The sequence below is a fragment of the Tauraco erythrolophus genome, chromosome Z, assembly GCF_009769465.1.
Source record: "Tauraco erythrolophus isolate bTauEry1 chromosome Z, bTauEry1.pri, whole genome shotgun sequence".
Lineage (NCBI taxonomy): Eukaryota > Metazoa > Chordata > Aves > Musophagiformes > Musophagidae > Tauraco > Tauraco erythrolophus.
Window position 1 is genome coordinate 87,043,266 of NC_141496.1, and position 15,147 is coordinate 87,058,412.

Here is a 15,147-nt window from a genome sequence, read left to right on the forward strand (position 1 = left end):
AAGAGATGCTCTCAAGACGTCCCTTCGAACTTAAACAGTTTCATGATTCTGATTAACAAGACCTACAAATGTTAAGTGATGAACCAAACATCTTACATCCAAATGAAACTAAGGAAATCACAGCAGATGAAATGTAATTCCACTAAAGGAGTTAGCTGGTCAGTACGAGCTTTGCATCTCAACTGTGAAGAATTTAGAAAAGCACAACATCAGCATTGCCCATATATATTTATGTTTTCAAAGTGCTTGTCTTTGCAAAGTTTTCATATGAAACACGAACTTAAAATGGATTAATCATTTCTTAACAAATGGATTAATCATCCTTTAACAAATCAACCCGTTGACTTTTAAATCAGCTGAAGAATCTTAGAGAAGCCTATTTTAGCTCCCATTCAAATTTGGTGTACTTCACAAACCTTCAAAAAAGGTTGCTTATTTTAGATAAATCCTACTTTGGAAAAGCTGCATAATTGACTAGGTTATCATCTTTTTTAAAACTCATTTCCCCCTTCTTCAGGTAACATACACATGCTTAAACAAGTGTCTCTCTGTTTTTTGATGGATTAGTAAAACGGTAAAACAGGTAGACGTCTGTATTGCAGCAGTTTCAGAAAAGAACCTCTGTTCACAGAACGCTGCTTCACATTCCTTTTTATTTTAATAACTTGCAATAAATCCCGAAGACATGCATCCCCTGTTAGAGGGATAGTATGTATTGGATTCCACCTGGAGCTGGAGAGAACACTGACTGGGTTCTGTTTTCAAATACAGGAACTACTTTCATGTTCTCTTTCGCTTACTCTCCTCCCAGAAAACTATCAGATCTGTTACACGACAAAGATAGGAGAATGGCAGGATAACATGCATGAGACTTAAAAGAAATACATTTTAAAATATTTTCTGTTTGCTGACTTCAGAATTATAGGAATAGGTTCATCAAGGAACAAGTAGAAACGCACATGTAATTGAATGAATCTAAAGGGAAAACTGGACACTTATCTACAATTTGTGTACATCAAGTTACATTATCAAAGTGATTAGAAATTCAGATTTCCTTGGAAGTTTCTATTATTTATAATGTCTTTCAAAAATATTTTCTGCTACTAGGTTTCAGTAATATTTAATTTATGTCCAACTAGCAAGTGAGCAGAGCACAGAGCCTTCATTCTGCCTCCACCAAATTTTGTCTGATACTGCACATCTGCACACTGAGAAGAGGAAACTAACAAAATTATCATTATAAAGAGTCTTCTAAACTCCTCCCACAAGACATTTACGATATCCCCAAATCATTCATTGTTCAATATTTCTAAACAGTATTTTTACTGACAGCTCCCTCTCGCCATAGTTCTCCTGTTCAACAAGTTTTTGCAGGATGTCTGGATTCTACCCACAGCAGAAATTCAGTGGCAGGTGTACCGATGCTGCTTGAAACAACAAACCACTACTAACTCTAACATGGATGCTATTTTTGGTTCGCAGATATGACTACGCCAGCCCAGGCCTGCGTGGATTTCACCAGACCATGTTCCACAAGAAAATACAGGAAGCAAGTGAGAAAGCAACCAGAGCATTAGATGTCACTTTCCTCTCTGCCACATCCTTTAGAAGTCATCTACTTGTTTGACAGAAAATTAGTACAGATCTCTACGGCAAGATCTCATATTACCAACATTTTGGTATTTTCATGAAACGTACCTAAACATGAGCGATGAAAGACCAACTGGAAAAAAGTGAGGGAAGCATACCTGTGAAAGGGGGTCACAGGGAGACAATCTGGGGGAACTTTTAAAAGTACTACTGCCATTATTTGTAACACCCTCCCTGCCAGGGAGCAGCTTGGGTATACTTAATCCTGCTATGCGGTAGGGGGAGAGATTAAATGACTTCTAAAGGTTTCTTCAAGACATAGAATCATAGAATGGTTTGAGCTGGAAGGGACCTCAAAGATCATCTAGTTCCAACCCCCCTGCCATGGGCAGGGAAACCCTCCACTACACCAGGTTGCCCAAAGTCTCATCCAACCTGGCCTTGAACACTTCAGGGATGGGGCAGCCACAACTTCTCTGGGCAACCTGTTCCAGTGCCTCACCACCCTCAGAGTGAAAAATTTCTTCCTTATATCCAATCTAAATCTGCCCTCTTTCAGTTTAAATCCATTGCCCCTTGTCCTATCACTACACACCCTTGGGAAAAGTCCCTCTCCAGCTTTCCTGTAGCCCCCGTTAAGTACTGGAAGGCTGCAATGAGATCACCCCGGAGCCTTCTCTTCACCACATTTTTAGAGAAATGTAGACACCTAGGTGTCTACGCTAATGTAGACACCTACATTTCTCTAAAACCTCTCCATTTGTTCACTTTTCCAGGAGTTCTACAAGACGGCACCTCAGTGCTCTTGCCACTACACATCAAGCAAATAAACGGTGTCTTCTCGTGGAGAGGGAGAGCGGGAAAAAAAACAGCTCCCAGGCCAAGTGCTTGCTTTGAACCTCGAGCAAGAGCCCGGGTCCGGTTCGGTTCCCCTCGCGGAGCCGCACGCCGGCGGGAGCGCCCCGCCGGACTCGGGAACCGCCGCCCAACAGGTGGGCGCCGCATCCCCCTCGGAGCCGCGGGGAAAGGCGGGGTGGACGCTGAGGCGAACGCCCCGGCCCGGAGCCCTGCCGCGGCGGCCGCCCGGCCCTCCCGCCCCACGCGGACCGGGAGCCCGCGGCCCTGCTCCTCGCCTCGCCCCCTGGGTCTGTCGGAACCGAGACGCGAACCCCCGCGGGACGCGACGCTTCCGAGCTGCGGGCGGGAGCGGGCGCCCTCGGGGCGGGACGTGCCCGCCCGGCCCCAGCCGCACCGCCGCGCCCGGAGGGGACGGCCCTGCTCTCGGGTACCTGGCAACGGCTCAGCTCCTCCGCCAGGCTCCGCAGCTCCGCCTCCAGCTCCGCCACCCGCGCTGCCGCCGCCTCCGCGCACCCCGAAGCCATCCCCGGCGTGGCGGAAAGAGCCTATCGCCCCCTGCGCAGCGGCGGCGAGGGGAGAAGAGGGTCCGCGCCCGGCGGGGAGGGCGCGGAAAGCCCTCGCTCGCCCGCCCGCTCCTGAGGGAAAGAGAAGAGAAACGGTGCTGTGAACCACACAAATGAAAACTTTCCCCCTCTCAGCTGCACTTACCGCGCGGGCGAGCGCCGGAAACCGCAGAGAAGAAGGACGCGGTGCAATGACGTCAGCGCAAGTGCTGCCCCGTCAAAGAGAAGGGGCGACGAGGCAGGTTTGAATTTGCCCGCCCGAGCGGCAAGGCCGCGCATGCGCCGTGCCGGCGGCGGCCCGCGCGGGGAGTGGCCGGTGCTGACGGCGGCGGGAGCGCCGTCACGGCCGGTCGCGGTGCGTGTGGGGCTCCGTCATGGCGCGGCCGGTCGCGGTGTGTGCGGGGCTCCGGGAGCGGGACACCCCCCCGGAGGCAGGGATGGCGCCCGGAGAGGGCGGGCTGTGAGGGCGGCGGTTTGTCCTGGCGGTACGTCCTGGCGGTACAGGGACAGCCCCTGCCTAGGCGGGGTGCTGAGGCGAAGGTTTGGCAAACGCCCGGGATTCCGGCAGGTTCCTGCCCTTCCTGAGCCGTAGGAACGCGGGGAGTTGTCTCACGTCTCCGTCGCGATACTAGAGATTTGCGTGGGAGCTCTGCGAGTGCTGGTGGGTGCTGCTGTGAGGTGCTGAGGCTCCAGCGTGCTTTAATTTACTAAGATGTGGCGGCATTACTTTTCGGGATTTCTCTTCTTTTCTCTGAATTAGGCGCCAACTTCAGCGGGACGAGTCAGAAACCTGGTTTTGGAGTAGATCTCGGTAGTGCTTTAGGGTGCACCGTCACCCAGGCTGTCCGCACAGGAAGATTATTCAGATTTATGATTTCCAGAGTTGGATTTGAGAGCCTACCAGTGAAAGCTGAGACTTGGAAGTTACAGCTGTTACAGGACATGAAATATTTGGGCTGGTGCTGCTGCGTAAGTGGGCTGGATTTAAGATCAGGATAGGCGGGGTCTGTGGTTTTGAAATAAAGAGTTAAACAGTTGTTGCCAAAGCAAATCATCTTTTCACGTTTTTTATAGTCTACATGAGAAGCAAAATACTCATAAGAAGACCAGAATCTTTCCTAAACACATGAAGAAAGAAGTTGAAACCTGAGGTCAGGATATTTCCTAGCCTGGAAATAAGCACCAGTTGAACTGCATTTCTCCAGTGTCAGTATCTTGCTATAGGAGCATCGTACACGTTTTGACACAGGAGTGCATTTTCTTTCCCCCTCTATTGTCACTTCTGCACAAATTTGGGAAGAGTTGCCCTGCGTGTACCACTATGGCTAGAAATAAAATTCTTACTGTGTGTGCGTGCAGAGAAGGAAAGGAGGCTTATGTGTTATGTGAGTTATACACAGAATGTCCAATCCTTCCACCTGTGGCCATGATGGAAAGACCCCGGCATCCTTGGTGATGGCTTTGCGAGCGAAAGTTGTTTTTGGCAACACGTTGAGCTCTAGAGTCCCTTCTCGGAAGAAAATGACTATGCTACTCAAGCCCAAAATATCTATATGATTTTATACAAAAGTATTTTTATTGCAACTGAAATTATTATCTGAACAATTGCGAATGTAAATTTAAAAGTGAGTGACCACATCTGAGTATTCTGTGTCCAGTTATATGGAGATGTAAAGAGATTCAACAGTTACCTGAACAATACCATGTCTCTCCTTAGAACATCCTTTATAACTTTTATTGTTGTTCATCCTTCCTTCTGTATTGCATCATCTCATATTCATGATCTTACACTTTCAGTTCTTTACCTTTGTGTGTTATACACGTTCATATAACCATAATGACCACGCTGTCGTAATTTTAACATGTACAATTTTACCTTTTTCTTTGCTTCGAGGGTTTTTTAATTCTTTTTTCCCTTAGATTATCCAGTCTGTGTAACACGTAGCCTTCATTTTTTCCATATCCCCGCCTTTTAATAACCATCCTTTTTACTTTTCATCTGTTTCATAATATTTTTATCATTGTCCCCTTGACCGTTTGTTCTGTGGACAACAAGAAGCTAACCTTACTTAAAAAACAATATACTTGGATTAGCTGCTAAACAACTATAATGACTAAATGGGATTTAAAAACATTTTCCAAGTACGAGGTCGTTCAAAGTTTAGCTGAAAAGATTCATTTATTACAGGGGCTAAGTTTGCAGCTTGACACAACACAAAATGAAAGGCTACGATCCCTACAACTTTACAACTTAGAAGATAAATCTTACTATTAGGGTAGACACAACATGTTACCACAGTAAACACACGAGCAACACTTTCCCATAGCCAGGTACTTGTTTCATGGGCGTAATATTTTTCTATACAGTTTAATCATGTTCACCTTTGTTTTCCTGTCATTTCATAAGTTGGCTCTCTGTATGTAAAGTTTCTAGTTATTAACCCAAACAGTGTTCACAATAATTCTTAGAATATTTTAGAAAACCTAAAACGTGCAGTCGGCAAGTTTTGATGAACTGGGAGACCTTGCCTTGTCTTGGAGAATTTCGTACATCATCTTTCTCCCAAATCTTTGTATTTCGGAACACCTGTATTTACAGCTATCAAATGTGTGAAACTGTTAGGCAGAATTCTTCCAAGCCTAAATATTTCCCTTTGGATTTCACTTTTTTTCCAATGAAACAACATTCAATTTGAATCGGGTCAACACAAGGAATTTTCGTAGTACGCTACTGTTGAGTGAGCATGCAATTTTTTGTGGCTTTTCCACTTACAAGAGGTCTATTAGAAATATATTACACAACTGAAATCTAGTTGCTATAGTTTTTGTCATTTATAGTGTCTGTGAAAGTTGCACAGACAAAAGTGCTCCCTAAGTTGCCTTGGTGGCGGGAAGCATAAATGTTTTCTGTTTAGCTTTTTTTTTCATTTGGGAAATTCCGCGTCTTTCTTTGAAACATATCCATATTACAAATATGTTGCAGTTACTCCTGGTTAGCTAATTTCTTCTTTCTGTTTGTCTATTTCTTCTTATCTAAAAGTGAAATAAAGTGTTATTCCACCCATATTGGCAGCCCCCAGTACTTCATTATTAGAAGTCAGGAAACATAAGTACATGATAGAGCATCCTCATTTATACAAAAGATGTCATTACTGTTCTGATTTTAGTTAGAAACGTTAACACTTTCTACTGATGGATTTGTGTATCTCCTAGGATTTTCATGTTGACCATCCTTGTTTGTCACCAGGAGTTTAGCAGGAAACAGCATCATCAAACACCTACTTTCTGGAAGATGCTTTTCAGCTACAGTGGGCAAAAGAAGCCAAAAGTGCTGAAATTATTTCTAGCAGTTTTTGGCACTGTCCTCAATATTTTAGTAATTTATATGTTTCTCGGGAGCGTATTATAACCATAGAAGTATGTTAGGTCTTGTTTAGACAATGGATTCAAAACACATTTGGTTCCAGTCAGGGTTTCTCATGGTTTTGTGATGTGGGTTTGGTTTCGGATTTATTTATTTTTTTTATCTGACTGCCTGTAATCCAGTTTATCTATGCACTCAGGGCTGCAGGGGACATTCATTTCACTTTTTTGACAGCTGTAAATAGTACACGACTACAGTTGTAGCAAAAATAGTTTGGGGATATAAAAGTGGCAGGGTCTGTAGGGAGAAGTACTGTCTGGTATTGGGCCACCTGTCGTAACTGGGAGAGCAGACCGTCTAGTTGGAACAAAGGGGTGAAAAAAGTATTTGACCAAAACTACCCGTTTTCTCCAACTGCCTGTAACAAAAATCATGGTTTTTGTTCAGACCTCATTCCTACCATTACAATGTGTTCAACTGAACCTGCACAGTTAAAAAATCAGAGCTGGAAAAGGTCAGCATGGAAGCCTAGATTCCCCAACTCGGGGACCTGAAGTTCCACTGCTACCATGACGCACTTATCTCTCATAGAAGTCATTCCCATCTCGTGAGCAGAGAAGAAGGCAGCAGAGGTTTGATCTGCCTCTGAAAAGACAAGAGCTAGAACCGAACAGCTTCCTAAAATTTATCAAAATGACTAGGATATGGCTTCGTGGGGAAGTTTGCTTTGGCTTGCTGCATACTTCTACACGCCATGCCTTGTGTATAGGCTGAGAATATAAACATCAACGAGATGAACAGGTTGCATCCCCAGGGCTGCTACATCACAGGACTCTCCAGCTTTGCCTGAGGAGTCACTCTTTCCTCATACCTTTGCAGCAAGGAAGGCTTAGGTTTTTTGTTGTCCTTTAAGGAAGGTCAGGGGCTGTGGCACTGCACCCTTCCAGGTGATGAAAAACACAATCCACTAATAGAAATTAGGGCACGTCAGTGGAACAAAGGACCAAGGAAGGAGGTAGTTAACAGAGTCCTGGATGTGGGGGTGACGTTTGCCCCACCCCGTAGCACCTGGCAGCAAGAAGAGGCCTAGAGGGAGGGACCAACAGCTGGAAGTAATTAAGAGGAGGAAGCAGATTTCAGAGTTTGGCTGTGCTGGCAGAGGGAGATTGGGTTTGTGTTGCAGCAAGATGAGGAGATGGGTTTAGCTGAGCCTTGGGAGTTGATTGTTTCGTTGTTAATTTGTTTCTTAGTGAAATTAAACCCCAGGAAGGACCTGAGCTTTGACCCTGCTTGTGGTTTGTAGCCTGTGTCGTAGACTAACTGGGGAGAGTCACCTGGTGATGGAAGGGTTGCGTGGAAAATGCAGAGCTGAGTTCCATCACCCTGAAAGAGGGCGTGAAGAGTATGTGGCCACCCAGGCTCGGTGAGTAAGACACGATACCCTTCGTAACCCAAGGAGTGGTTGCTGGAAGGGGCAGCACAGTCCATGACCACCCAAACTTTGTAGAGTGTGCAGAGGACACAGATGAGACTCTCCCTCACCCTGGGGATGGCAGCTGAGAACATACACCTACACATCCTCGCTCTTACCAGCTCCTTGCCTTCATGCACATGCATACAACACAAGAGCCACAGATGTGTGCAAGCGCCTCACGATCTACCCATTTTGCATGCTAGAAACCAGTTTGGCTGGAGTTTGTCTGTTTTAGCGTTGCACCCTGGGGAGCAATGCACCATAACATACTAATTTTCTGGTTGTGGACAGAATAAAAGAGTAAGTACTGGGATTAAATAAGAATTTCAGCTTTAATTAAAAAAAATACTACATTTTAAGCTTCTGTCATTCAGAAATAAAAAGAGAATTTTGAGCATAAGTTTTAATGTGAATATCTCAGACAAGCTGCATAATTAATGTAAGCATAGCTTACCTCCTTTTACATAGTGGAGGGGTTGAGGTGCAGTCAGGTTAAGTCACAGCAGAGTGCACAGCAATAGCCTTGATAAAGCTAACATTTAATAAATAGGGCATAAATCAGAACCCAGCAATGTTTTTGCTCAGAACAGAGCCAAAGCATATGATTTCCAGGTCTTTGTTTAACAATTCATACTGTCTTTAAAAAAGATAATAAAAAAAAAGACCTTAGGAAAACAAACAAATCGGAACAAAATATAAGCACTGGTAGTTTAGTCAAAAAACATTTGCAGCAATTAAAACACTTTCTCTACTTTTCTTGCTGTACTTGTCTTACTGTTGTGTATTATTTTACAGGCACTGGCTTTTTAAGAAGAGAAGATACTTGCTCCCACTCTAAGATAAGGGAGTTTTGACATCTCAGTATAACATCCCTTTTGCCTCAATTATCTTGCTGGGGTTTTTTTTACTTGAAATTCTAAGCTCAATGTCTTTGTATTTGTCTCATTTGACCATCAGATTTGCAGTTCTTCACCGTCACGTAAATTGACAATGCAGAAACTACTCTAGACGAACAAGCAAGATTCTATTTTTATTGTCTGTGCATGCTGTGGCAGTAGCTAAGAGTTACTGGGAGGCCACTTTGTGCTGCAGTATTTCAGCTGCTAACACTGTTCCCAAAAGCAGTGTTTGCTATAAATTCCCAGCCCAAGGGAACACAAAACAGATACTGCACATTGCATTCTAGGGTGGTACTGCAGAGTCAGCCCAACATGAACTCTTCGTGCAGCCTGAACTCCATCATCACAGTGGGACTCAACTGACTCAGCCCGGCGCGATAGGGCTCGTGTATTTTGGCAGTGAGGCAAAGTTGTAACTGAACTTTCCTTTCCTACTGTGCTTGAGTTTAGAGTAACAAAGTGAGACTCTGCCTCTGTTGATTTAAGTTTTTAGACACCCTTTTTACTCAACAGAATTTATTCCGTTAGAGGCAGAAAATGTTTAAGAATAAATACTATATGAACATCTGTATTTTCCAATAAACAAAAGTATTATAAATGTCATGCCAACTGCAAGTGAAATTACCTGGAATAAATTCAGAAACAAAAGATACTATCACAGAAATGAAGATTATTTTAATACTGAATTTCCATAAATGTGTTTGTTTCTGTTAAATTCCTCAACAGTTGTATCCTAGTAATGTGCACAAGATAAGAATTGATTCAAGGACGTAGAAGAAGTTAATTAAGTTCTGAAGCCAGACGATGAGGATTCAGAAGAGAGTTTTTCATGCTTACTCGTTTGTGGGGTGGACAGACAGTTGTCAGTTCATATTCAGTTTCATATTCACAAAACAACAGAGGGATGGAATTCTTTCTACGGTTTATTTTTAATTCTGGTATAAAAGTAAATAAATAACATTCTATTAGAGTGGTTTGCCAAGAATTATTACATTCCATTATTTTTATTTTTTTTTTCAGGAAATGAAATGTAATTATTGCCAGCTCTCACAATTTCATTGCAAGCTCCCTGTTATTGTTATTTTCCTTAAAACCCCTTCTGGAGTCCTTTGATTACATAAGAATTTCTAGGTTGTTTCTTCTGCTGCTTTTAGCACTTCTATCCTTCACAGCAGGATAGAAATATGACCCAAATGTCATCTAAGAACTCAAAAACTGAAAATCAAATAAAAATAAGTATTAGAAATCACTATTTTATTTCCATTCTGACCTGTGTTTTTTGAACACTTAGTATAGGAAACACTAGGTACCTCTTGTAAACAACAGTAAAAGAAAGCTGGTTCGGTTTCACTACCCAAACAATGGCAGAAATATGCCAATGAAGACTAGAAACAAACAGTGAAAAATTGATATTAATATTTTTCACTGCTTTAATTGTCAGAACTCCTACTACAATATGATATATCGAGGCTGCGAAAAAATATAAAGGAAATATGTTGTTAAGACAGCAATTGCATTAAATCATACCTTGATTTGCCTTCACTTTATTCAAGGAATGAGGTACAGCTACAAATAGAAGAATGTGTGTAGCCTCATCTTACAAACTAACTCTGCTTTTTCATTATTCTCAGGTAAGGCTTTGTGTTCCTAGTGAGAGTCAGGTGGTCGTCTGTCTCCCCTGAACAATCCTGCATCTTGGCCATGTGGCTCCTAACCACGTATGCCGTTTTAGAAGTATGCTCAAAATGGCCCGATCCCTGAGTTGCTCTGATCTTCTGCACGTGGCTTCTGGCAGTATTTCATGATCCAGAAAATCCTTGGTGGTTTTCAGTCTTTTATCTTCACTGAGGTGTCATTTCTGAGAACCCAAGGTGCTAATGAACCAAGTTAATTTAGATGTTAGTGCTTTGACAAACAATTTCTGATAATCTAGCAGCAGCAGTTTAAAATACAATCTTAGTCATCTCTAGCCCCCTGCAGATGTACAAATCTTACACAGAAGCTTTTAGATGAGGAGCAGAGCAAGCAACAGAAGACAGTAACTTCTTAAAATGTTGTAGCTTTATGGACTAGATGATAATGGTTGTATACCCTTCAGGAATACTCAAGAATATAAGTTGGACTCTATGAATTATTAGCTATGTTCATAATTCTGGTTTTGTCTGCTATAAATGGGGAATACTCATCTGGCATATCTAAAGAGTCTATCATGTACAGTGCCAACAGGATTATTATCTTGTGTTTTGCAGTATATTGCAGCATTCTTGCCAAGTACTTTGACTTTTTTAAGGCAAATTTGGGAAGCTTTGTGCTAATGCCTCGCTCTACCTTGCTCAGACACTTTGAATATTTTCATTGGTGCTAATAAGACATAAATCTGCCAAGTCAAGGAGACCCATGACATCAGAATAGACAGAGGAAATGTAACCTAGTGGGTCATTCAGCCCACTACCAGTACTTACCCAATTGCACAGTATATATTAGGGGGTGGTTCCGACCTCCTGCTTCACAAAAAAAAAACATTCTATTATTCTTACAACATTCATTGTAGTGAAAATAGTGATTTATATCATAGATAAAATGTTTGTGGGACCGAGGTCACACTTGTGCTCCCCTGACTAACTTCAGCAAGCAACCATTCTCAGTCATTGTCCTTTTTCCCAATCCCACCATTGCATAGTGAGGCTTGACATTTCTATTTGGAAATATTTTACAAGATAATGAATACACGTTGGAAATAATCTCTGAAACAGTAGGAGAAATTAGAAAGCCTATGTTTGGGCAAGTAATCAAGTCATACTGGAGAGGCACAAAATAACAATGCTTCAGCGCCTAGAGGACACCAATGGGAAAAAAATATTAAATCTAAAAGGCAATACTTATGCAAGGAAATTTCAGCAAAAGCCAGTAATTTCTCTTGGTAGCTAAACAAAATGTGGCTACATGAAGATAGGTCTCTGCCCTTAAATAGGATTCTTATTTTTTTAAATATAAAATATAAATCACCATGGGAGTTCCAAAAGATATACTGTTCCTGGATACAGTAGAAGATTTAGTATTCCAATATCCAAGACTAAATCAATAGCTGGCATCCTGTCTGGTCCAGTTACTGAGAGAAGATGATTTGCTTTTTCTTTGCATCACTTTAATGGATTTCTTTTCCTATCCTGTATAAATACTGTTTTAAAGTTTATTTTGTTAAAAATTCCCTTTGCACAGATTATATGCTTGTGTAGGATTACATACAGTGAAGTGCTGCTTACAGAATTGTTGTTAACCTGTTTCTCTTACGTTCTAGTAACCGAAGTAATAAAAAGCAATGTATTTCACTGTTAACTTCACACAAAGGTTCAGGTAAATATGCAGCCCCTGACTTACTTAACAATCGAAGTGCTGAATCTGAGGATAAAATAATATCCCTCATTAATGTGCCGATTTTTAAATAATTATATTCATTTAAGTTAACTGTCAGTTACATGGGTAAGGAATGGTCAGAAATTATGGCTTGCAGAACCAAAATCACAGCAAGTTGGTGTGCATGCATGTTATTCCTTTGCTATTTTTTTCCCCCTCATCTAACTTACTGTTTCTGGGACTGGAACTGTAGCTGTCTGCTGCTTTCTTCAGTCCCAGCAGGCGCATCGCCTTTGCCCCAGCAGCTGCATCATTCATAATGAAAGCAGAGAGTACTTTTCTCTAATCTTGGGCCCGTGTCTGGACAACATGAAGTAGGAGTTGGAGCTCTACTGAACAGCAGGCCCACTACTGTCTTTTGCACTCTTTTTCTTTATATAGCTAACGACATTTCAGCCAGGTGTTTCAGTTCCTTGGAACTGTGTGATTTTATTTATACCCTTGATACCTCTTCTGCTCATCAGTCCCTTTTACTCTGAGCAAAGGGAACTCAATACTATGTATTTACTTTTAAAGTCTCTCAGAAGTAATTCTTTGTGTGTGTGTGTGTGTTGCAAAGATCTCCGCGCGTATCCAGCCCAATCCTGATGACTAAAGGACATTAGACCCCCAAGAGAAAGGTCACGCTATTCTTTGTTTCCTTCGTTGCGGCATGTTCAAGCATACTCTTTTACCATCTGCATCTCCTTGATTTCTGCCTTCCTTTCCTGAAAATGCATGCTGTTCTACACGTGCTGTTTCTAATCCCGATTCTACCTTATTACCACATTTGTTCATTTCTCCATCTTGGTCATCAGTGCAAGTAACATCACCCTCTTTCTTCTCCTTCAACCAGGTCCTTCTGACTTATTCATGTGATTACAGTGCTTAATGAGCCATCCTTGTTTTCCAGAAGCTGGCCCTCCATATCCTCTTACTCAGCAGTATTGCCAGATTTTTAGGTATGCTGGCAGATTCCTGTCTTCCATTCTCCTCCCGTTTTTCTAACCTACACCATAGGCTACTGTAATCTCCATCTTCTGTGTTCTTCAGACTGTCTTATATAAAGTTGGTCAGTGTCTGCACACAGTCACCTTTGCCTGGCAGTCACTACGTGGCCTTGCCAGTCATGCTACCACCTATGCCTGTTCCTTACTTGAGAAAAATTAAAATACTTTTCCACACAGTGTTGTACACCAATGGTCATCTTCTGTTCAGTTTGATGAGCTATCACATCTCTCTGCAACTCTATAGTCCTCAGAATTTTTGTTCTTTTCTGATCTCCTAAATGGAGTTAAAATAGAAGTTAAAAATACTGGCTACTAATGAAGAACAGTATTGCAGAAAGTACTGAAATTTTGTCCCTTCTTCTCCAGGCCAGTTACATGCATACCAAGGTCCTTTTATTCATAGTCTGATGCAATCCTTTTGTAGAATGTACACATCATTTATTCAAGATTTTTAGAGGGTACGCGCTATCTGTGCAAAGCCTTCCATACACAGTATTTCTTATACATTTTATTTCACTAAATGCTACGTACCTAGTATAGAGGAGCCAAGGCCTTCCCATGCAGTAACATTCGCTCACCCATGCTCACCAGTATCATGTATTTGCTGGCAATAGGACCATCCCTGCCTACTGCTTCTTCCCATGTGTCTCCTCTTCTTCCACAGCCACATGGAGATAGGGTGCCACTTTTCCTCCCAGGAGTCTTTCTATGTGTTTCACAGGCAGAGAAGTGGGAAGAACATGCAGAGCTGAGCACCTTCTGCTCAAGACAATGGGAAAGTAGATCATGTCTTTTGTGAAGAAGGGGAACGTAGGAGAAGTACTGTCCACTTCAAACAAAATGCCCAACAAGAGCAGTTTACCAGAAAGACAGCGAAACCGTCTCCTTTACTACTACCATCTTGGCCAGCTTTTCTAATTTATTTTTATCCATGATGTTGCAACGATAATGACCTGGCCAGTAGATGACTGTGGTGCTGATATAGTTCTAAGAATTGAATTTTCCTTCAAATCCAGATGGCAAAATGGCATAACTGAAGGCATTTTTAAGCCAATTCATACTGGCTAGGAGCCTAAGCTGAAGGCTTGTGCAAAGTCCCAACACAAAAGCTAGATATAATATACATATGGTTAACAGGGATTGCCTTAACATATTCTGTAATGTCAGCTGCCATCATTCAGTAAGAATAAAATTAAAGTTTTCGGGCACCTCTCACATAAAATGAAAGATTTACAGAAAGGAGCCAGCAACTGCCACTGTGAGGTAGTCAACCTTATGAAAAGGTAACAGGAGAGAGATCAAACAGGGCAATCACAAATTGTCCTTTGGGGTTTTTTTTTGGTTGTTCTTTTCTGGGGGGGAGAGGAAGCCTTATTTCTTGTCATCTTGAGTAATATTAGATGTTCAGAGCATATCCCAAAGTGGCTCTCCTCTATGAATAAACAGTGTTGGAAGAAAACAGTTAGGTGTGTCCTTGATCATTTCATTTATTGGCAAGAGAAAGTGTAACTGCTTTAAACAAAAAAGTCTGTGAAAGAACATGGATCTGAATCATGTGTTGTACTGTTTAATATGGCAATGCCAACTCTTTCTGTTATGTAAAGCTGTTACTCTTTTTACACCTTTTGTTCCTTCATGTCTCATAATATGCTGTGATTCTCTTTGATACCACAAAGTTCTTGTGCTGTGTTTAGGGCTTGGGTGATATCACCACTGTCCAGCTTTTTAAGAAATTACTACCAGACCTTATTAAGGGACCTTAGTAAGTACCTGTCCTTAAAGTGCTGTATGTGCACAGCAAATCCAGTTTGTCAAACATAAACCCGTCCATGCTACATGGCACTCAAAGTTGGGCAAACTTTGCATCCACTGCAATGTTGGTCTGAACACGCTTCTATGACCTGAACATTAAATCTGCAGTAGATGTGAAGTATTAAGCATCAAAGCCATAGAGAGAATCTCAGGGCCTCCTTCAAACTGATATCCCAAGGTCTCT

The 15,147-nt window shown here is 42.1% G+C and overlaps 1 protein-coding gene across 1 annotated transcript in view; it reads right to left on the reverse strand.

Annotated features, from left to right (window-relative positions):
• The window catches only part of CNTLN (centlein), a 208,194-nt gene extending 205,222 nt beyond the window's left edge, over window positions 1-2,972 (reverse strand). The window contains exon 1 of the mRNA XM_086629919.1: window positions 2,880-2,972. Coding sequence (XP_086486045.1) covers window positions 2,880-2,972 — 93 coding nt within the window. The remainder of the gene's footprint in view (window positions 1-2,879) is intronic.
• Window positions 2,973-15,147: the final 12,175 nt, after the last annotated feature.